At 39.6% G+C, this 24,230-nt stretch overlaps 1 protein-coding gene across 18 annotated transcripts in view; it reads left to right on the top strand.

Moving 5' to 3' along the window:
• Positions 1-24,230, top strand: part of CACNA1D (calcium voltage-gated channel subunit alpha1 D) — a 201,088-nt gene that overhangs the window by 95,949 nt on the left and 80,909 nt on the right. For all 18 annotated transcript variants that reach the window (XM_063348334.1, XM_063348325.1, XM_063348328.1 and 15 more), the window contains exons 9-11: positions 11,218-11,387; positions 20,211-20,298; positions 21,033-21,059. In XM_063348334.1, coding sequence (XP_063204404.1) covers positions 11,218-11,387; positions 20,211-20,298; positions 21,033-21,059 — 285 coding nt within the window. The remainder of the gene's footprint in view (positions 1-11,217; positions 11,388-20,210; positions 20,299-21,032; positions 21,060-24,230) is intronic.

Raw genomic sequence — 24,230 nt, 5'->3', positions numbered from 1 at the left:
TGTATTCCTTAGTAGAAAAACTAATATTTTTCTTTCCAAGACAGGCATTGAATATCTAACACGTGTGTTCTTTGTTTTTTATTTAAGAGTTACTAGCTTTTTAGTTTTATGCTCTTCAAACCATAGCATGAAAATTGGTTTATGATAAATCTACAAAGTTAAATTTTACTAAACCAATCAAACTTCAAGAATGCAAAAAATTATGCCGACTGATTTGAAAAGCATGGCTTTGCATACAGATTTTGGAAGTGGAATCTGAATGCCTAATACATCTTTTCTGTATGAAAGTGTTACTTCCTGTAATGTCACGTTATGCTGCGTAAATTTAAATGTGTTTGCTGTTTTGATCTGTTTGCAGTTTTGAAATATTCATTCATTCTCTTTGCGCTCCTTTGTTACTCTGTGACCATCTGCCCCTTTGTATTCCTGTAATGCCTCTTGTGCACTGCATGTTTGATGTATTTAGATACTGTACAAATGAATGAGAATGATGATTTGGGAGATCTTTTGTTTTACATCTAGCTGTTTCTGAAGGTGAGTATTTCCTGGTGATCCATGTCAGATTTGCCTGCTGAAGGTGACATTCTTAAAAACAGAGTTCATATTTTTAATAGCAGATGTGTAAATTAATATAAATAATGTGTGGGTGGAATCTGCACGAAGCAAATATTCTAATTTCTGCATGGAAGCTGACTGCGGAGATATTTTTTCTAAATATTCCCTTGAATAATAAGCATGTAGAAAATTCATAGGCTTGAGGTAATTCAGCTTTTTCAAAATACTCTTATTTTTCACTCTGTATTAGACACTAGTATTATTCACGTTATTCTCAAAGTGAATTCTCAGTTGAATAGCTATCGCAGTTTGCAGGAATTTACAGGGAAAGACATTCTAGAAAAAGACTCCAGGTCAGGTTTTAGAAATGGCTCCAGATCCAGCTCAGGCTCTAGTTCATCTCAGAAATTACAGAGCCAGCTTTAAAAAAGACACCAGAAATGGTTCCAGCTCCAGCAATGACCTGTACAAATTGTCCTAGACCCAGCTCTAGAGATGTTCTCCAGAAATGGGCTCTATATTCAGCTCTAGAAAGGGAATGTGAGATAAACATCTCTAGAGCAGCTCTAGTAAAGGCCTTTATGAAGAGCTCCAGAAAGTGCTATGGGAAGGGGCTCCAGAACATGGTCTAAATCCATCTCCAATAAATGGCTGAGAAATTGAACCTAGAATCCAGCTCTGGAAAAGACTTCAAGAAGTGGCCTAGTCCCACTCTGAGAAAGTGAGACTACAGGGTCTTCAGGAAGGACAGGCAGGGGGAGATGAGGAGGGGGTGTCACCTCCTATGTCAACGGCCATCTGGAGTGCATGGAGCTCTTCTCCGCCTCGGGATGGATGAGGAGCCAACTGAGAGCTCAGGATTAAAGGGAGGGCAGGGACAGGTGATGTTACAGTGGGGGTCTGCTACAGGCCACCCGACCGGGAAGACTGAGCGGATGAGGCCCTCTAGAGACAGATAGGAGCAGCCTCAGGTTCACAAGCCGTGGTCCTCATGGAGGACTTCAACCAACAGCATAGCAGGGCATAAGCAATCCAGGAAGTTCCTGGAATGCGTTGATGATACCTTCCATCTCCAAGAAATATAGGAGCCAACGAGGAGAGGTGCCATGCTGGACCCTGTTCTCACCAACAAGGAGAGGGGCTGATGGGGAATGTGAAGCTCAAGGGCAGCCTTGGCAGCAGTGACCGTGAGATGGTGGAGTTCAAGATCCTTAAGGCGGTGAGGAGGGCGCACAGCAAGCTCGCTACCCTGGACTTCAGGAGAGCAGACTTTGGCCTCTTCAGGGATCTGCTTGGTAGAGTACTGTGGGATAAAGCCCTGAAGGGAAGAGGGGCCCAAGAAAACTGATTGATATTTAAGGATCACTTCCTCCAAGTTCAGCAGCGATGCATCCCAACAAAGAGGAAGTCAGGCAAAAATGGCAGGAGGCCTGCATGGATGAACAAGGAGCACTTGGAGAAACGCAAACACAAAAAGGAGACCTACAGAGGGTGGAAGAAAGGACAAGTAGCCTGGGAGGAATACAGAGAAATTGTCCAAGCAGCCAGGGAGCAGGTTAGGAAAGCTAAGGCCCTGACAGAATTAAATCTGGCCAGGGACATCAAGGGCAACAAGAAAAACTTCTATAGGTATGTCAGTGACAAAAGGAAAACTAGGGAAAATGTGGGTCCTCTCCAGAAGTAAATGGGATTTTGGTGAAGTTCCTGATGACTGGAAAAGGGGGAACACAACCCCCATTTTTAAAAAGGGGGGAAAAAAGGAAGACCCAGGGAACTACAGTCTGGTCTCACCTCTGTGCCTGGCAAGCAGATCCTCCTAGGAACCATGCTAAGGCATGTGGAAAATAAGGAGGTGACTGGTGACAGCCAGCATGGCTTCACTAAGGGCAAATCACACCTGACAAATTTGGTGGCCTTCTACAATGGTGTTACAGCGTTGGTGGATAAGGGAAGAGCAGCTGATGTCACCTACCTGGATATGTGCAAAGCATTTAACTCTGTCCCGCATGACATTCTTGGCTCTAAATCAGAGACATGGACTTGACAGATGGACCACTTATTAGCTGGATGGCTGTGCTCAAAGAATTGCAGTCAGCGGCTGGATGTCCAAGTGGTGACCAGTGACAAGTGGTGTTCCTGAGGGGCCAGTACTGGGGCCAGTGCTGTTTAACATCTTTGTTGTTGACGTGGACAGTGGGATTGAGTGCACCCTCAGCAAGTTTGCCAATGACAGGAAGCTGTGTGGCGCGGTTGACATGCTGGAGGGAAGGGATGCCATCCAGAGGGACCTGGACAGGCTTGAGAGGTGGGCCTGTATGAACTTTATAAAGTTCAACCAGGCCAAGTGCAAGGTCCTGCATGTGGGTGGGGGCAATCCCAAGCACAAGTACAGGCTGGATTGGGAGCAGCCATGAGGAGAAGGACTCGGAGATGTTGTTGATGACAAACTAACATGAGCTAGCAATGTGCGCTCCCAGCCTAGAAAGCCAACCACATCCTGGGTTGCATCAAGTGTGGCCAGCAAGTCATGGGAGGTGATTCTCCCCCTTTACTCCACTCTGGTGAGAGCCAGGGAGACCTTATAGCGGCCTTCCAGTATCTGAAGGGAGCCTGCAAGAAAGCTGGAGAGGGACTTTTTACAAGGGCGTGTAGAGATAGGACGAGGGCAATGGCTTCACACTGAAGACAATAGATTTAAATTAGATATCAGGAAGAAATTTTTCACTATGAGGGTGGTGAGGCACTGGAACAGGTTGCCCAGAGAAGTTGTGGATGCCCCATCCCTGAAGGGGTTCAAGGCCAGGCTGGACGGGGCTTGGAGCAACCTGGTCTAGTGGAAGGTGTCCCTGCGCATGGCAGGGGGGTTGGAACTAGGTGATCTTTAAGGTCCCTTCCAACTTTAACCATTCTGTGATTCTATAAAAGGGGTCTAAATTGGATGTAAGAGCTATTTTCTGGAAAGTGCTCTAGAAGCGGCTCTAGAGCTAACTATAGATGTGGCTCTAGCAAAGGAAGACTGTAGCTCTGGCCTGAGAACAGAACTGACTAACGGCTCCTCCCTAAACATACTAGAAAAAATTGTCTCCAGATCTAGCTCCAGAAACGTACCTGGAAATGTTTTTGGAAGTGTGGTTCAAAACATGTACATGTTGTTAACTTCTTTCAGCACAGTGAATTTCTTAGGAATCTAGCTGGACACCTGGAACTCTCAGCTGACCTTTCACTGCATTTTTTAATTCTTTCAGTAATTGGAAATACAGAGCAAAATGCTTGCAGCTCTGGAAAGCTGCCATAGGTGTATTCAGATATCTTTGTATTTTCATTGTTCTGCGCTGGTCTGCATTTTGCTCATTCACATTGCAAATTTAAAGCTGTATGTGGCTCTTAATAATTGTTTTAGCTTCTAGAAATTGCAGAGTGATCACGACATGATCAAACTCCGTTTTGATTGCTATGTCTTTTGAGCCAGCAGCAGGGAGTGGGTTCAGTCTGTTAGAGATACTAGAGCACCTTGTTTTCCTTTGTTATTCCTCTGGTTATGATGCGAGGATCAGGCCGTGCATCTTTGGGGCAACTTCACGCTTGATGGAGCGGCACAGAAATTGCCCCTGAGGAGCTACCCCGCAATTCTAGCTCTGTGAAAGGTGGTGAGCTGCTTCAGGAGCCTGCCTTTACGTGTAGCTTTGGCTACACACAGTGTGTGTTAATAGGCATGAACTGAACCTGTGTTGCCTGAAGTCAGGAAATACCAGGCACAGAAACTGGGAGCTGAGGATAGGCCTCTTCCAAATGTTCCAGGATAAAAGACCAGAGCGTATCATGGCTATTGGTGCAAGAGACAGTGAGCTGGAATTAGAAAGTTAAGCTAGAAATCATAAAGTTAAGGTTATTAGAAAGTTAACAAATAAAGCTAAGCCATAAAAAAGTAAAGGGGTTGAGAGATACTCATCCACCCTGAAAGTACCTTTGAAAGTGCGTTGAAAGTTAAAATAACTATGCCGGTAACTCAGCATGCATTGAACTGTTTTACTATGAACAGAGAAAATAATAAATTATAAAACTTCATAACTTATTTATTAAGAGGCATGGCTTGTAATGATGTATGATAATCTATTCCTCAAGATAGTCCTTATCATTAGGGGATGGTTTCCGCTGACGGCATTTTCTGCTCAAGGCATTAGTATTTCCTTGGGTAGCCATGGGAACAAATAAGACCTTTCAAACATACTTTAATAAATCTCTGTAAGTTGAATTTATTGCCTTGCTGAAGGACAACAAAGCATAAGCTTTGACATGTCCTTAACATACATCCTCCTACATGCAAGTCTTGCAGGTTACTAAGAGAATGTTAATTTTTTCTATTTCTTTCCCACAGTATTATTTGCAATGTACGTACATAATGATTCCAGAAGCTAAGGGTACTCATCCATGCTAATCTCACAGCAATGTCTGTCAATTAATGTCATATAAAATATGTTGGCACAGATAAGCTTATACACCTAAGAACTGTTGTCTGCAGTACATATGGAAAAATTCGTAGAAAGAGACATTTGAATAATGATGCACCAAATAGAAAACAGCAGTGAACTGTCATCCATAGTCTTTCAGCAAAAGGGAAATGAACTGGTTTTGACAGTTTTTTCTTTTCACAGCAGAGGGAAGGCTTATTAAAAAAAAAAAACAACAAAAAAACCCAGTTATGGGTAAAAATGTAACTCCCTTCAAAGAGGAGGAGAGGGACTTCAGCTCTAGATCTCAACAGGTTAGGAGCTAAGGCAGGTTCTTTTGAATGCGGTATGGCTGGTAAAGATAAAACTCAAACCCAAATAGATTCAAAACAAGGAAATGTTATCCTTGATTGATCAATCGAATGTACTAACAGTAAATAATGAGCAAATACTTTTACTTTCAGCTGCGTACAGCAGTAACTCCAACTGCTTTAAACAGAGACCACTAAAGACAGTGGGAGTAGTTCAGTACTCTTGAATAAGAGCTGGAAGGGAACTGATTTTATTTCAGTCCTGTTTGAACTCTTCCCATCAAAGCTTCTTAGGGGTTAGTCCTGTGAGATGCTTGCCGATGAGTTCCTGGCAGGTAACAAACCACATCCGTTTCAAAACCAGTGTTGACGGTGCACATCACGATGGTGGGGTGAATATGCTCTGCAGTTTGGTCCTACCCTCAGTAATGCCGGTTCTTCCACTAAGAAATCCAGTGTGTCCTGAGCCAAACAGGTCTCTAGGCAGGACAAAATGAGCACGTCTTAATATGCAGATGTAATAGCAGTCTGAAACATTAGAGCTTGGTTTTGTTGCTGTATCAAATTGTTCCTCTCTTGCTGTTCCCACAGGTGATCCCATTTGCATTCATGTGCAGTCTGGCGCAGTAATGCTGTACAAGGCCCTCTGCTACACAGAGGTGGTGCTGGAGCCATTGATTATACATTTTATCAATTCCTAATGAACTGTATAGAAATAACTGTGGGTAGTTAATACCAGTTTGCATTTCCCCATCAAGAGCCTAATGCTCCTTGCTCAAGGAAAATTCCTGCTAGAAGTTTTTTTTTATGCTGCAGAAATAATTCTGCAGTGTTCAGCCTATGAGTTTTTATTATTTCTAAAAGAAGGGGTAACAATGATGTATACAAATCTCCAGTAATTAAAGCTGTGATATTACTTAGCCTTTTATATGTCTCTCTACATCTGTTACACGTTACACCCAGCTGTGAGCTGTTGTCCGCGCTTATCTGTACAGTTTAAGCAGTTCGAGTTCTCTGACTTGATTCTGGTAATTCGTTGGCTAGTTGGTATGGTTACCACTGTGTGAAACCTCTGCTGTGAGTGTGGTGGCCAACGCTGTACTCCTGCGAGTACATTTGGGTTATTATGTGACTGTTCTCACTGAATAAACGAGAGTCTAGGACGTCTGGGTGACAGTTCTACATATAGCATTAGCATAACACTTTCCACGTACCAGACCCTGTGTGCAGTAAGTTGTGTACTGCAGTAGATGAATTCTCTCTCTCTCTGCCTTTGCAGTGACACAGAAGGGCAGTAATATGGCCAACGAAGAATTAGTGTCCTGGTTTGTGCTTAGACGTCGAAGGCAACTGTTTATTTCCTATTATCAGTGCCTAGTGATGCACAGGAGATACAGCAACACTCCTGTTGCTGCACAATCTCCCGTATGAAAAGCGTCTAGCCTTTGGCATGGAAGAGCAATCAGCCGATAGGAGGCCAGTGTAGGTGTCCCCTTAGTTATTATGTCCACGAATTGCAGACAGAAGGGAGAGTGTACCAGATACATTTAAGCAAAGTGTCATCTTAAGATTTTTTGGTTCATATGACTGACCCTGCATCAAGTTAAGGTGTGAGAATCAGAGCGCTGTACTTGAGTCCCAGTAGGTACTCCCAGCTGCCACCTCCACCCTGTTGCATCAAGCCATTCCCAGCTGATGCGTACCAACCCGAATTATTTCACTCTGCAGAAAGAAAAACCTGGCATGAAAATGATTGCCACACACCATGGAGGCATGAATGCAAAACCTGCATTTTATATGCTTCTGCCTCAGCAACATTGGTGATTATGGTGGTCTGCCTACACAGAGAACTGAGATCGTCTTTCTGCAAGGAGACAAGGAATTTTTGGGCAATAGAAATAAAACTTGCATTTTATATAGTAGCTTAGCTATCACTAAAAATAGGTTAGATTATTCAGATGAGTCTCCATGTAATGCTTTATTTTGCAAGTAATGTCTCCTTTCTGCTGCAGGTGCAATAGAGTTATTTACACTAGGGCTGCAGTCTGAAGCTTTGCTCAGTTTACGGGATATTGTCATATGCTGCAATTTTTAGTCATATTTAACTAGATCAAAATTAGGCTGGCTGGGACTGGGTCATCTGATTTATTTGCATTTGTAGTGAAATCTAAAGCTGAATTGCCTCCATCTAGGTAGCAATAGACTGTTTTGCAGAAAAGATATTTTGAAGGCAAACAGGTAATTATACAAGGTGGTGTTATAGAAGTTCTGCAGGTCTGCTTTATAAGATTCTTCAGAAGTAGAGATTTGCAAAAAAAGCGCTTTCTAGCCCTCCTAGCCTGAAGTCTTAATTTTGAAGCGTATTATCCTTTACAATACGAGACAGTAGTGAGCTTGGCTTTTTCTAGTTGTTGAAACTAGGACAAAAACATGTTCGTTGAGTCCTGTCCTTTATGAAAACTACTTAAATCTGTTTTATTTTTAAACTGAAATCTTACACGCAATAGGCCTGATTTTCGTTTCACATATGCAGGTGTCAAATCAGAGTAGCTCCTCAGGATTTTTCAGTTTGCAACTTGGGTGGAGACTGGTTTAAATCATATTTTAGTGGAGAGACCCTTATGAAGGCTAGCGTAGTTACAACAGCCCTTTGAATACAATTTTTGTCAGTTTAATCAATGAACAACGCCTCCCCCCCCAGTTACACAATTTCAAATGCCAGATCCAGGTCATTTTGTCAAACCAGAATGAAATATGTACTTTGAAGTTAGCTCTTAGCACAGGCATTTGCGAAACCAAATATTTACCAAGCTTAAGTCCACTTACCACAATTAATGTGCCACTTTCTAAGCCTGTCAACTGTCAGAGGCTTCTAGACGGGGCTGATGGCAGCCAGGGAGGCTGGTTCTGGCCATTAGTCTGTCTGTGTCGGTACTTATGCTGCCTGCATAGCCAAGAGCTTTTTCTTTCTGCCCTGGACCCAGCCTGTGCTCTCCATAGCCATGAAATGCTGCACGACAGCTGTCTTATTCCTCCTTCCAGGAGATCAGCCAATGTCTACATATCTTTGTCTAAATATTCAAATATCTTGTTGTCTAAATGTCCTTGTCAGAAGCTTTAAAGAGCCAACGTCTCTTCTTCATCTCACCCCCCTCATCTTTTTCAAATGACCTCTTGTTTCTTGGGAAAAATGCTCTTGTTCTGCTAACAGGAAACTCATTACATTCCAGTTCCATTTAATTCCACTTTCTTGTTTGTGGTATTTCAGTAAAAGGAATACATACGTATGTGTGTCCGAGGGATGCCACTTCATTGTGACTGCGATAGGAAAAAAAAATACTGTAGAGCCAGATTCCTCCATCCCCTAAAGAAAATGCAGTCTTCTCAGGTGTTCTATTTCCTTACAAACAGTCAGGTTTTAAAAATAAAAGTAAAACTTTTAAATGTCATGGAAATCAAGCACCATTGCATCTCTCCCTACTGACAAATTGGAGCAGCATTTAACAAGACAATGTCTGACTTCTGTGCTGTATTAAAGGGAAAGTTCATAGTTAGCTGCGTATATAAAAAAACCTGTTTAATTCTCTGTGTGCAGCCATTTTAATATAAAGTCTAAGTTAAAAGGTGGTTCAGTCATGGGTGGAGTGCTGCTGAAAGTATCAGCCTTGCCAACTGTTTCATTTTTAAATGATTTTTTACTTTACCCACCCAGATCACACATCCTTCACCCTAATGAAAAACACCCGAAGGACTTAACTGAAAAAAAACCATGAGTACTTAGTAGAAGCTAGCAAGGCTTGGTACTTCTGATTTCATATTATGCCATGATAGCTTGTTTTTCAAAGATACTGCCCATGGAGTGAGAGTCACGAGTATGTTGTCTCAATCGGGTGTAAAGGACGGTCTCTTTGATACTTTCTCTGAGAGAAGCTGAAACCTCAGCATTCCATAAAACAAACAATTTCTTGCAGGCTGGTAACATCTTCTGCCAAAACAATGAAAACGTTTTGTTTTGTTTTAAAAAGCAATTATCCCTCAGGGAGATCTTTTGAGCTCACTCTCTTCCGTGAGCGTTTTTCTGAAGAGGTGGCCTTTTGAAAGACCTCGTCCTTGGATGCTAGGTGAAGGGTAGCAAATGCAAAGCAAGCACTGGCGTTCTTCAGCTGCATTACAGCGCCGTCGGATGGAACAGGGTGATCTCCACGTTCCAAATCGAATTGTTGTTGAATTAAGTCTTCAACTGCAAAAAGCGTAGTGCCTGCCTCTTAGCTTTTGCAGCAGAAAGCTTTTTAGCTTCTGCAACATAACGTTAAAAAAAACCCAACAAAATCTGGTTGCATGTGAAGAACTTAACTCTTAAATTTACTAGTGTCAAAGCAGAAGTTTAGTATTTAAAAGATGTATTTGAAGACTCTGAATAAAACAAATAAAAATTTTTTAAAAAATGGACAGATTGTATCTTTGCAATTCCAAATAAGTAATGTCTATCACTTAACTGAAATACTGTGTTAAAAAATTAGGATACTTTCTATTATTCTGCAATATCTTGTTAGCAGGGCAGCATCATATTGATAATTGTGATCACCTTGTTAAAATATTTTGCAAGTCTTAAACTAGTTTCCTAGTATTTTTCCACTTGAAAAAGGTTATTATTGAGTGCTTTAATAAATTTCCCCTTGAGAGTGTATTAATTAGGGAATATTTTCAAACGAAAGTTCACAATAAATAGAGGTTGCAAATTCATAGTAAATGAAATTACTATAGACGTTTTTAATGTTTAATTTCAGCTCTGTTGTAAGGTTAACAAGGTAGTCAGAATGAGCTTAATTTTAAATACTGAATCAGTACATAGTTGTAATACAGTTCAAAAGATGCTTGTCTACCGCTGATCGTACAAATTGATACTCGGATAAATCAGAAAGGGTTTGATCCTTCTAGCAAAGCGAGTTAGGCGTTTGGAGCTGTTTATCACACCAAATGTTGTAATCATGTTGGCATATGAAATGTTGCGGGTGCAAGAATTTACTTGATAATTGACTTGAGTCATATATCATGAGGGGAATCATAGATTCATGCATGGGGTAATTCCGGTTGGAAGAGACCTCAGTAGGCCATTTTATCCAATCTCCTTCTCAAAGAGCATGACTTAATTATTTTAATTATCATTTCATGGTAATTTAGGGATCGACCCAAATCACAAAGCTAAGCTAGAGAGACAGTTGAATACATTGTCTTGAGGCTGGGGCAATGAGACAGAGGATTCAATTTATATACAAGGATGCGTTTCTGATCTGCGAGAACGGGATTTCTAGGCTCTATGATAGAGAGCAAAAGGGCAAAACAGTCAGATCTCAAACAGCACGGGTGTCTGTGCGTGATGTAGTTGAGAGAGCTTAGTAGTGGAATTCTGTGAACCATACACTGAAATCAGTATGTTTGGGCATGGCCAATAAACTGTGGCTTGAAGAGGATGGATTTTGGGAACTGGCTGCCAGAATTTCCTTTTCACTGCATCTTCTAGTCATCTCTCTGACATCACTGCAAGTCACTTTCTCTTTGTACCCGTTAGATAAAACTGATTTTAAAGTCTGTATAGAAGAGCACATACCTAAAGGGGGTGGGGGAAGGGGGCACCTCTTCTGATAGGGGAAGAGTCAAGAATACTGCTTAATTTTCAATTAAATCATGAAAGCTGTGAAAGTTTTGATGTAATGTGATAGGGATTTGCCATGACTTCTTTGCACCACTGTCTTGTTTTCAAAGAAGTTCTCAACTCTTTGGTGTAGTTTATTCAGTTCATTTTCTATGTTAGTATGTTATTCTGCAACGTCAAGACCTTGGTCAAAATGCCTGGGAGTTTGACAATCAGTATTTTTTTTTTCTGCTTTGTCCGAATTTGATAGGGAATTTTCCAAGGAAAGAGAAAAAGCCAAGGCCCGAGGGGACTTTCAGAAACTACGTGAAAAACAGCAGCTTGAAGAAGATCTGAAGGGGTATCTAGACTGGATTACACAGGCAGAAGACATTGACCCTGAAAATGATGAAGAGGTTGATGAAGAAGGCAAACGGAACAGTACGTGTTCATTACTCTGTACTACTTCTGTGTGGGACAGTTTGGCTGCTTTTAAGGGTATTACGCTGGGGTGAACGCAGCCTACATGATGTTGCTTTCTGATTTCCAGTTTGCAAAAGTGTTTGGTAGCAGAGCAGTCACATCCATTAATATATTGATACTGAGTCATGGAAGATAATTCAGAATCCTACAAGAAAATTCTGCGCTGAGCTGTCCATGTAGAAATCATTGTCTGCACTCCGTCACTACTGAGACTTAAAAACTCTGCTTTATTTGTGTTCTGTGAAAAGTTAGTGCCTGCAAGCTGCGTGCCACTAAGTATCATTATAAATCCTTAGTCAAGAAGAATATGTGTTTCCCTGTAGGTGCATGGAATAGAAATAATAATAATAGAAAAAGCTTAAAAAATATGGCCAAAATTACAGTCAAGAAATAACCTTGTGCTAATAGTGAGGATTTTTTGAGTTTTGAAGTAGGGAAATGATATCCTGGATCTTTTTTCTGGTATTCAAGGAAACTATATAAAATATTTTTTACTAGATGGGTTAACTGAGCGTGAAATAAATGAAATCCTGTGGGATTTTTGTTCAACGCTAAGAAATATAATTACCACTTACTTATAATGTATTTATTCGACAGCAGTGTATACTGTATTATGGGAAAGGTAATTTATGATGTAGTGGCCCTCCAGTGCTTGTGACCTGAGTCTTAGCTTAAAGGAACAAGTTAATTTCATGATATTGCAACAACTGTAAAAGTTAAATTGATTTTTCTGTCAGAGATTTCGAGTAACAGCAGAGTCTTAATGTAATAATTTAGTAGAGGTTATTTTAGCCTCTTAGGCATGTTGACATGGTGGCGGTTAAAATTTTCATGAGAACTTTTAGAGCATGGATTCAGGATGTGGTTTATGATTTAATACTAAATGTATGATTAAAGTCCAAATTTCAATATCTATTCTAATGCTAAATAGCACCTTATTTATGTGATGCTCTGGAGAGTCATGATATTTATTTAGATACAATTGTGCATATATAAGAAAATGCATCTACAAGTGGTTTGCCAAAGGCATCTCAGAACATTATTTTCCGTGTTGAAATAATATTTTTTTGAATGAAATAATACTTTTTCTTCTAGTGTTGCTAATTTATTGTGAACTGTTTTAAACCATAGTACTTTTCAGAAATAGTAAAATAGTGAAAATAAAGTGGTTTGATATTGAGGTATCTGTTTTTAAACTTATCTTTGTATTGCATGTAGTTAAGTTTTTTTTAAATCTTTATATTTTTGAGTTTCACAATTTTATTAGTCCTTTAGTTTGCGATAAAACCAGGGTATGAATTTGTGTTACTGACTGGAAGGAAACAAGGTGATTTTATGAGGGGCTGGAAAGCAACTTGTGGGTTGATGTTGATGCCAGCATCAGCCAGAAAAGGAATAATTTATGTCTATTTGAAAATCTGTAGCACAAACAGAGTTTTTATCTAGACCAGAGTAAAAAAAGCCAAAGACTTCACTATACTTGCTTACTGCTACTAATGCTGAGTGGAAGGAATACATAAACTGTGTGTATGAGTATCAGCATAAAATCCTAAGACTGTCAAGTGAAAGACCGTGCATTTTATGGAGTAAATACACTTCGTGCAAGTCTGCCATGCAGAATTGTAGGTGATGCGGAATTGGCACAGAGCGTTGGACAGCCATGCGGTCAGCTCTGGTGCTGAGGAACTTGGTTTGTAAGCCTGCAGGTGAAATCTCAGGAACTTTTTGCATCCTGTTCTAATAGGGTGTTAATATGCTGGAAAAGAGCCATTTGCTCCAGCATTCCTTAAACAGCTTCTAGGTCATACAGGTCTTTCATAAACAAAAATACTTGTTTGCATAGTTGTTGAGTTTGAGAGAGCTTTTGGCTCTAAACTGTTAATTTAGACATAATTTTAGGCTAGGTTAAGAGTTGGAGGAGACTTGCGGAGTAAAAATAGGAGAAGGAAAGTAATTAAGTTTAAAACAAATCCCAGTAATTTAATTTCAGGCATGCATATGTATTTTGGGTGGAAATTTCCAGCTAATAGGCAATCTCATAGCACTCCTTTGTGCTTGTGCTCATGTGCTTTAGTGTGTGGCTTGGAATTTAATTTTTAATATCAGCTGGAACCGGGTGTAAAGGAGGAAGGGTTGGTGAAGTGTTCGACCTCCTTGCATTCAAGACATGCTCCGCTGCATATGACATTGCGTGGAGAGGTTCGATGAGAGGCAGTGCAAGCAATCTATCCGGTTATTCCATGGGAAGGTTTTGGGTTAGGAGCAGTGTTATATTCTAATGAGCTACCTGTTTGGAAATAAGCTGAAACTTAGCTAGTTGTCGCCAGGTTAATAATCTTGAGTAGTAAGCTTTGGAAATAAATTTAGACTAAATATACTGGTAATGTCTTTCTAGAACTGTCTTAGAAGCATAAGGTGGAGCTGGGTCCCAAGGTACACCAAATAATCAGTTGCAGGCTTCTAGGCAGCTATGTCCCTACTTTGAATACCTGAACCTCTGGATGATCAAGATTACTGCTGGTTTACGGTGATGGAAGATCACCATAATGCTCTTCAGTGATGTGGAAGAGCTCTGGGTTTAGGATACAGGAGATCTCTTTATGACAGGAAAAGGTACAGATTTCAAAGGCAGTTAAATCAGTGATTAATAGCGTCTTGCGTAATCCTTTAAAAATGTTGTTTAGGTTCCTGCAACCCCAGCGTTTTAAAATTTCTAACCAGAGAAGTCATTAAGTCAAGTTATTTATATCTGAGCCCCTGGTATTCATATGTCTGTGTTGCGGATTGTGGGCAGGTTTTCAGTGCTGTTGAATAATGGAATACCTTTTAACTACTAGAGTCGTAAATATGCCTTTAGTAAAAGTCGTAAGTCTTTATTATGAACCAATAGCTAGTTACCCTGAAGTCAGTGAAGAATTTCCGTTGACTTCAAAGCATTGCGCATTTAGCTCAAAATGCAAAAATCACTGAGAGGTGAGGGAGTTAGCTCTGATTAGTTATGCTGCCGGTAATTTCAATTTGTTTTGCCTAACATTGCATATATGGACACATTTTTTTTTTGCGTTGCCACTGCTGCCATCTGCCGTTAAATGCTGGGATTACATGTGCTTAACGCGAAGGGGTTACATTGGCTGACTTAATGGAAGAAAAGAAGAAAAGCAGACTTAGTTGCTTTGGCCGTTCTTCCAGTAAACATGGTAAAAAGATGTTCTGGTTTGCAGTTGAACTTTCTTTTGTGCAAATACTGCATTTGATGTGTTAGCTTTTGAAAGCACATATTGTATGCATTTTCTGTAACAAAGACATATACCTCTTTAGCATGTAGACACTCGTGCATGCAGCTCTGCTGTTTGAAGTGCATGTCTGAAATAGACTGGTGCTGCAGTGCTCTACCTTCCTAAAGCATAGTCTTTAATCCATTTAGATTTCCACTGAAGTGCCTTTGTCTGTGACTCTTCTTGTTGAGGCACAGGTTTTCTTTTTCAAAAGTCAGGTAAACCAGCTCATGTAGTTTAAATTCAGGTGTGAAGACATTAAAGTATTCTATAGGCTTTATAACGGATCATAGTGTAAGTTTAGAACAGTACGATGATAATATTTACTATTTATTTATAACACTTCTAATGTCGAATCTAACAAAACATAACAAACTTTTACTGTCTCTCTTCTTGTTATTAGTGGCTTTGTTTCTGTAATGTGTGTTTTATTCAGTTTATTTTCCCCCCACAATCATGTGGACAGGGGTTTTAGAGTACGATAGTTATTTTCAAAACTGCACTCTTTTAATACTGGCAAATGTATTGATTTGACATAATCAGAATTGTAGTAATTAGATTTAGTTCCAGTCCTACCTACAAGAAAGTTCTTGCAGCAACTGACTTCCTTGTTGTCCTAAGAATCACTATTGAGGCTGAAAAATCTGATCCAGTTACTTTAGAGAATGCAGAATATTAAGTCAGAAATTGCTAGGACCTGGTGAACTAATTTTCTACAAATAACTGAGTCTGCTTGGAATTATTTGTGTAACTGTGATGTGTATTTTCTAACAGCTCACACAGCTTTTCAGGCTGGAATAATTTTTCCATAAAAATTGCTAAAAGGCAGTGTTTCAACGTAGCCTTTAAACTGGCAGGTTCAGGTTCTGATGTCAGTCATGAAGCAGCATGGAACCGACCGAAAACTCGCTGTCAGCCACCAGCTGCAAATGCTGTCTTGCTACTAGTACCTGACCTTGCTAGTCAAAAGCATTCTCAAGCATATGTGCACTGACTTAGATTCATCTCTGTCTGGCAGGGCAGGTATACTTTTTATGAGTAGGATTTTTCTAAAGTACAAATCAGTGGCCTAAGTCTGTTTCTTTCTGTATTTGTGAGAATATTATGCTGATCTAAGGAGCTCAAACTTAGGCTACCACTGCATTAGAAACCCCAACTTAAATATTTTTCTTTGTATTACCTCTACCTCTATTTCTATTAAAAGCACCACATCTGTAGAATATACAACATTCCCAAAATTCACAGTGCCATCCTTCAGGCTAGAAGTGGTTGGCTCAGTGATGCTTCTGTAATGAAGACTGATTATTTTTCTCTCCTTCCACTGCTATGCAACCATTCAACCTTGCATTGAGTTTCCGTGGGCTGCCTATAAAAAGAGAGAGCCTGTGAGAATGATTGTTGGTAGTATCAAGAGTAAATCTGCACCATGAAAACAGATACCTCCCTACAGTAAGATGTAGAACATCTTCCAGGCAGCCCCTCCTTAAGCTGAATTTACCCTGAGGAGCGTCACAGTCAGAATAGGTAGTACCACTTACTTCTGATGTGTTTTCTGGGCATACAGCAGATTTAGGAAAATTTGAGATGAATTTGCAGGGATAAAGTTACCTCTTTGGTGATTTATTTTGTTCTGTTTTCCTGTTTGACTCCCTCAAAGATTTGTTGTAAAGGATTCAGAAAATCCCTGCACTGATTTAAGAAAGAATTAGGAGAATTCTGGAGCTCAGGGATTTGGTTGCACATTACTAGCAGGCAGAAGATGACCATTTGATCTAAGATTCTGCCAGTATTGTACCTTTTAAATAATTTTAAGATTCTCTTCAGTAGCTATTACTGATTATCTGACTAGCTGTGCTGATCACTCCGCTTCTGCAGCTCTTTTCCTTCAGCACAGGTAACCAGAAAGCTACCTAAGGTGCATCAGTGTGGAAATGAGGTCAGCCTATGGATCAAAAATGCATAGCTGAAGTTGAACCAGATTAAAATATTCATTATATACTTTCTCGAGGAAGACATTTCCAATGATAATACTTGCCACCACAGTTCAATAATTCAGGGTGTAATTCAGCCTGCTTCTGGATTCTGCAGTGAAACTAAATTGTCATATTGCAGGATTATGGAATTTATTTCTTCCAGCTCCAGCTGGCTAGGACACGCCAATGCTGGTGGACACTGACTTGCTCTTAGCTATGCATTAGTTATGTCCTGGAGCGGAGTTTGAAATCCCTGCTCCAAAATCTGAAACCTGTTTAGAGTAAATAGTGAGCTTTATAACATGAGAAAACCAATCTATTTTCTTACCTGCAGAAATAAAATGTAGTGGTTGGTATATTTGACCTGTTTTCTATGTACTCAGGAAAGTATTAAGCTGCATGCTATATAAGGTGTTTATATTGCCTAATGCAAGCATTCTTTCTTTTGAAACCAGTTACCATAATTGAAGAGAGCTGATACTATCTAGAAATCTAGATAACCTTTGCAGGAGAATGATGGTAAAATAAGGGCAAAAGGTGAATAGAGAAAATTTGGTACGTTGCTTTGAATACTGGAGTACCAGTTTAAAGATCTCAAAGCTGGCTTTACTGAGATCAGGCAGACTTTCAAAAGTTCGTTCTGTGCGCTGTACTTTGCCCAACGAACACCGCCCTTAAAAAGCTGTGAGCATGAAATTGAGTCTGTTCGAGGCTTGCCGGGTTGCTTGCATTTAGCAAGAGTGGATGTGGTCATGCAGTGCTGTTGCTGTTTTCTTCTGGCTAAAGATTTAATGACTTGCTAGCATTGCTGGAGCTAGGCTTCCACGTGGTGCCTTTCTCAGTACTTCTGTCGAGTTTTTCTTTTGGCATATAAATTACAGTATAATGATAGCTGAGTTTCTAACGTAAACTGAACTGTCTGTAGTTCTTTTTTCCTCTTCTGTTTTTGTAACAACACAGCACCTGCAAGTCACTCATAGAGCTAGAGCAATAGCCCTGTCTGAAATAGAGTAACATTCTGGCTGTATTTAATAATGAGCAGAACTGAAATTGGCTTCAATAGGGAGAAAGATTTTTTTCTTTGTTACTTCGTTTTTCTCCATGTAGTCGTGTTCAAAAGGGATGGTATTTCTTACAGTGGGTTAATGTATTGAGTCTGTGTAGACTTGAATTAAAATTATATTACTTTACACTTGCGCTTTTAAAAATTATTTGGCGTGTATTAAAACAAATAGCATTTGTGTGACACTAAGTGACACTTTATGATTCTAGGTACTGCTTTTAGATGAGGGAAGGGTTGGTAAATATGAAACACAAGTGTTAGAAACACATTGCACATGTAATGCTTGCAAAAATGGGCCTAGCTCTGTTTTTCTGGCAGTTCTTAATAACAGTGTATGAAACAAGACTTCTGTGCTCATGTTTGGCATTTGCCCATCAGAAGTGCTAAAATGTTCATCATTAGGTGGCTATAATGATGTGTTTCCTAACAGCATGCAAGTCACCCAGCCCAAGACAACTCTTTCAGTTCTTTATCAGGCAGGGAAAGTCCTGGCATTTATTGCAAAAGACTCTGGTATTTTAAAATAAAAACTATTAGTTCTGAAGATCTGCGACTATGTCTGAAATAGCTTTTTAATTTTTTTAAAAACCTTTGAAATGTTAATACTTGAATTTGGATATCATCAAAGATTGTTTGAATGAAATACCTTTTGAAGTCTGCGACTATAAGCTGTGAAGTTCACACAAGACTGGCAATATACATTTTTTTAAAAACTGATTTATAAAGAGAAGCATAATATTAGAACTGCGGCACTTGCAGGTGCTAAAGAGGGATTTTTGATCTATAAAACAATTACAGTAATATTTTAAAAGAATCATCAAAACAGAAGAACCTTGTGAAAGAGGGTTTTGCTGTGCTTACTGCCTGAAGTGCCTTGTTTATTCGAATATACCTGCATGGATATTTTGGATCTTTCTTTGTTATGCCAACTCTGTGTTTAACTAAATTCATGTAATGGTGACTTTATGTTTACGGGGACAGATTCTCAGCTGTTGCAAATAGTAGCTGAGTGTCTAGCCTGCATAAACCTGTCGGTCTCTCATCTTGGATGGAATTGATGGGGATGGAAACCAAATACCATTTACCACTTCCATGTGTCTTTATGTCAGTGTTGAGGCAACAGGGAGGCTGTGCAGAGAAACCGTTACTAATGTTCTGTTTCGTACCTGATCTGCAGACAAATCAGAAAATTCAGGGCCTGATTCTTGAGTCTCACTGGTATTAAGACGTGTGTAATTAAGCCTGCTTTAAGCCTCCTTTAGGCTACCAAAATAGTGAGACATCCCTAACAGAAATAAGCATTGTAGCCCTTCTGTCTTCAGTACTGTCAGTCCACAGACATTGTCTTAAGCCCTGCACAACAAAACAAACCAACCAAACAACAAAACCAACCAAGCAAACCATCAAACCAGCAGAAGGTGCACACCAAATACCTTTAAGATACTCTGGTTTTCTTTTGTTCTTGCTGTTCTGCAGTAATTCCAGTGCATTTTCCACCTCTCTTATTTTTTCCTACTTTATGTGGTATTTCTATTGTATAAACCAGCAACATTAATTTTACGGTTTTCTTGTTTCTGAGGTTTTCCTTTCATGCTTGCTTTGCAGACATGGAAATAGTGTTCTCCCTTAGAAAGTACAGGGAACTTTGGCTGTTCATCATTTGCTAACACCTTTTGACATATGTTGTCCTCCCTCTGTATTTCAGTTGATTTGAAGATAAATTGTGATGACGAATCTGCAAATGAGTTTTGTCTAAAGGGCCATTAGCTACAACTGCTAACTACTCAGTAATGATTGCAGTAATTCACTGTGTAACAAATGTAATAATCCCCTTTTTGTTAGTAGTAATTCTCATCATCCTTTGTATGATTCTCATCATTCAGCCATTCCCGGTGCTCCTTCCTGTCTGTCTGCTCATACAGTGTTTGCAGGCGCATTTACTTTCTAGCATCTTGCCTTCGTAATTCATAATGGAAGTAAAATCATAGAGTGGTCAGTATGATCAGAGTGTGATGGTTCCTATTTTCAGAAGAACTTTGATGGCATTTCTCAGAATTAGCGAGCATGTTAATAACACTTAAACTGATAAACACCCCCAAAGTGTTAACAGAACACTTCTTAAAATGACAGGTCCCAAAATCTAGCTCAGGTTTATTTCTTTACTAGAGGTAGCATGCTCTTTGTTACAAAACTCCTCTACATTGTACTCTGTAGTGCATTTTGAACAGTTATGCTGGATCATTAGAAAGAAACAAAAAAAGCTACAACACACTCTGGAATTCTGTGTGCTCTCTTTCATTACAAGAGGAGGACTGGTGAGGTGTCTCACTTCATCTGCTATTCCTCAGATCTTCCAAGCTCTCATTAGACCCGCAAAAAGCGGAGGCATTCTTGCAGTAGACCAGGAGATCACATTCTGTCTCGTGCCTCGCTTGGCTGTCAGTCTGAAGTGGTTTCTGTCTCCTAACAGCAAGCATGCCCACCAGTGAAACTGAATCAGTGAACACAGAGAATGTCAGTGGAGAAGGGGAGAGCCCAGCATGCTGTGGGAGTCTATGGTGAGTACACGGACTGTTTTCAGGTACCGGCCCTCACCATCTCAAAATTTAAAAGAATCTTTCTTTCCCCATTGTTTATTTAGCCAAAACTGCTTTCCGGTAGTCAAGCTTTGTATGACACTTGGGCTTTTTTTGACTTTCAGTAGTTTAATATTGGACCAATTATTACAGCATTAAAGCACTCCTAAAATTCTCAAGTTAAGAAGATATAAAACAATTCAACTAAACTTCCAGCAGAGTTATGTTTTCCTGAAAGCTTTTATAAAATATAATTATTGTCCAAAATAATAAGAAAAGGGCAGAAGTCCCGTGACGGAAGACCCCTTACAGTCCCCTGACTGTAAAAAGAAACATTTTCTGTTAAATTGTGCACCATTTGGAGAACATGTATTTTTTAGGCAATAACTAAATGTATGGGAATATTTCTATATCCAGTGGTGTTCTTCATTTGCTCAGATTTTCATGCCTTCCAAGCAGCTTCTACATGAGCAGTTTATTTACTTAGTTTTAAAGGAGATTTCCTTTCTTTCACTTAGAAAATTTGTAAAGGTTTAGGAATGGTATTTCAGAAAATAACAGACAATAGAATTTCAGCGTTCATGGTGCCTTTTGTTAAAAGCTTGTTTTTATCTATATGTAAATCCAATGTATTGATTTGCAGAATTCTAAAGAGAACAAATTTGTGTTAATTATTTTTTCCACATTCTTAAAAATGTGTTTTCCTTTTCTTCTAGTCAAACCATCTCAAAATCCAAGTTCAGGTCAGTATTTTCCTCTCTTCATCACTTTTTTTCTCTTGTGACTATTTGCACATCATGATGATCTCATTTGATTATTCTTTATTTACTGTACTTTAAGTTTTACTGTGTGAAAATTCTTCATAGCAGTTACTGGTGAATACAAAAGCAAAGCATCCATGAACAGTCTTTGAAATCAAATTCCCTGATTTGCTTTGCTGATATTTATGGCTCTCTTTTCATTTACTAGGACAATTTGTGAATATGAGCTTCTATTTTGAAGTATGATTGCAGAAAGGAAGTGTTATAAGCAAAATTAAGAATAGTCATGGTTATTGTAGGCACTGGATGTGCCAATAGGTTTCTTTATTTTGATTTTATTTTCCAGTATTATAGGACATATATTTAGTAATTAGAAAGGATAATTGCAAACACAGAAGAGATACCTTTCTGTTTAAAAAGGTTAGGTTACTCCATGAAGAAACAAAAAAAGTAGCTATTTGATTTAAGGTAAGTAATCATGAAGGGCAAAGACACTCCCACAGTTGCAGACAACCCACAGAATAAATACTTTTCACAGAAAATTTTCAGTGAGAAAAAGGGACCATCGAGAAGATTTGGCAACATCTGGCATTGGCAGATTTGGAAACACCTGGAACCATTCCAATTTTTTAACCCTAGTGAAACCGATCTCAGTGTTGGATGTACAGCAAGTAATTCATCGGTACCAGCAGTGTATTCTCCTTGCCGCACTGAAGAGGAATAGCATACCCAGGTTTATTCTACTAGCCTTACTAGCCCTAGGGACCTACCCGCGCTGACCAGTTGCAAGCAGTTGGAGTGGACTAGTGTTCCTTCTGAAGAGTCTTTTCTTTTTTGAAGAAGAGCTCCCAGGCAACACTTAGCTGGTGCTTTTCTACACTGTGAGTTTTTTCATGTGACGCTATGATCAAGCTTTATTTTGTCATCCCTTTCAGCCAGCAAACTGGTGACAGCATAGAAATGTGCCTCACTCTGCTTAAGATTGTGGCCAGTGGAGATCTGGACATTTAGGATGGTAGTGAATACGCAACTAATTTTTTAGAAGTTTCATCATTAGCGATAAAAGCTCTATCATTTCTTGTATGCCTTCTGCTACAGAAACTGGCCTTAGCTACACTGACTGAATGGACCAGTTATGTCCATGTGGACCTTTGAGCTTAACCCCTCATGAGAATTATGAGGGATGAGACTGCTTTTAGCTTAATAAAGAGAAGCGATTCAGGGTGCTGATAGTCTGTAATTTCTGTTGCCATTGCTTCCAGTTACCATATCAGTAGAACAAAATTAACAATTTGTTTAGTATTTCATTAGCTGAGAATCCCAAACAAGCATGATTATTTTGAATCATGAGATTGTCTCCAATCAGCCTTATCGCATGCTATATTGCTATGAAGGCAACTCATGCTGGTTTTAAAGGAGAAACTCAAATATGAAGTGGTTGCGTGAAACTTCAAATACCAGGCATTGCGACAGACTGCCGTTGTATTGCATTGTCCAAGTTTGGTCTGTTTGCACAGTGGGGACTCATAGAAGCATTACAAAGAAAGCAAAATAATGCCTACATTCTCAACCATGCCCATTATTCTTATTTTAAGGAAAAAGAGGACTCCAGAAGCTCTCTTAAATGAAAGCTGCTACATCATCTTTGAGAAAGGAAAATTTCTACCCAAACCTGGTGTTTTTAATAGTCCAAGCAGCGAGTAAGAAGCAGTCAGTGCTATCCATCTCTACAATTATTCTTCTTAATCAACATATCCATTTGAAAGAAAACTTATTTGCAAGCCAGGAAGTGGCCAAAGGATCTTCAGCTGTCTAGATTCTGTCACGGTCCTAATGTCTTTTGCATGAGCTCTTTGATCAGAACCTGTTCTTGCAGCATTTAAAAAACACAAGTCACACAGAAAGTTCATTAATACTTGTACTGCTGCATCTACCTGGCAGTCGGCAACGGGATGTTGGTGTCTCTCATTTGGAAGTGCTGCAGGGGTCTGCAGCTGCTTGAGATCTTCAACCATACTTAAACTTTTTAAGCCAAATTTGGGAATTCCCCCTTCTACTTTCATGTCTTTACTTGCAGTGTTGGAGAAAGATCTTTGCGTTTTAACTTAATGAGTCCATGCGAGGAGTAGTTTTGAGGCAACAGAGCTCAGAATTATAGTTGTGCCGTTGTCTTCCAAACAGATGTGGCTTGCACCATATCCTGGAACCCTAAAAACAGCTGACAAGGTCTCTTATCAGAGAGAAAAAGCACTTTGAAGAGCTACTGGCTTTGCTGTGCTGCTAAGAGCAGGGTGTATCGGCTCTTCTGTCTCTGTAAGGATCTGCACACTCACGGTTCTCACCCCATTGCTTCTGGATACATAACATCTCATATTTGCAAAATCCATTTTTCTGATATGTCAGAAGAATGTAATTTTGGTGGTTCTCGTTGGAATCAGTAGTTTCTAAAAATCTCTGTTTACCTAAAATACAGCAACTCACAGTTCTTCAGCAAAGCCCTAGGTTATGTGTTCAGCTGTCAGGGCTGTCCTAGCACATCCTAAGCCAAATGGTAAACCATGGTCTAATTATTACTCTTCTGGCCTGATCCTTGCTCCAGCTTCGGGAATGCTATTCTGCAACGGCAGTATGCTGTGTTTCAGGGCAAAGTAAATCAGGACATAGCTCATCAAGGATACTGGTTTGATGGTAAACGGTTTTGCCTTTGGATCAAAATAGACAATGCTTTTTATTGCAAGCTAGTCTACCTGCTGTACCACAAGTGAAAATAGAAGTTAATCTTTGGAAATATATTTCTATAAAGTCAATGGATACTTGGTCAAGAGAATTATGTCCTAGCAAGGTATAGCAATTATCTGCCAGTTTATTAAGTGAAGATGTATATGAACTGCACATTATGCGAGGATACATATGGGTAAATAGAATAGCAAGTCATGCTAAAAAGCTGGTACTCAACGCTGAATCCTGTAGCTACAAAAATGAGGAATAGAAAAATAGTCTCAAAGGCTTCTGTTTTTTCATCGTGAATGAGCGCTCTGGTTCTTCTGTCCCGTATTTTATAAATTAGAGTAGTGAGGTTTGTGTCTCTGCGCAGATGTTAGCACGCACAATTATAGAACAATTCATCTTGGGCATTAGTAGTTACTTCTCTGT

Source organism: Chroicocephalus ridibundus, chromosome 10 (genome assembly GCF_963924245.1).
Source record: "Chroicocephalus ridibundus chromosome 10, bChrRid1.1, whole genome shotgun sequence".
In the NCBI taxonomy this organism is placed as follows: Eukaryota; Metazoa; Chordata; class Aves; order Charadriiformes; family Laridae; genus Chroicocephalus; species Chroicocephalus ridibundus.
Note: the sequence above shows the minus strand (reverse complement) of the source record. Positions and strands in the feature narration are given on the sequence as shown.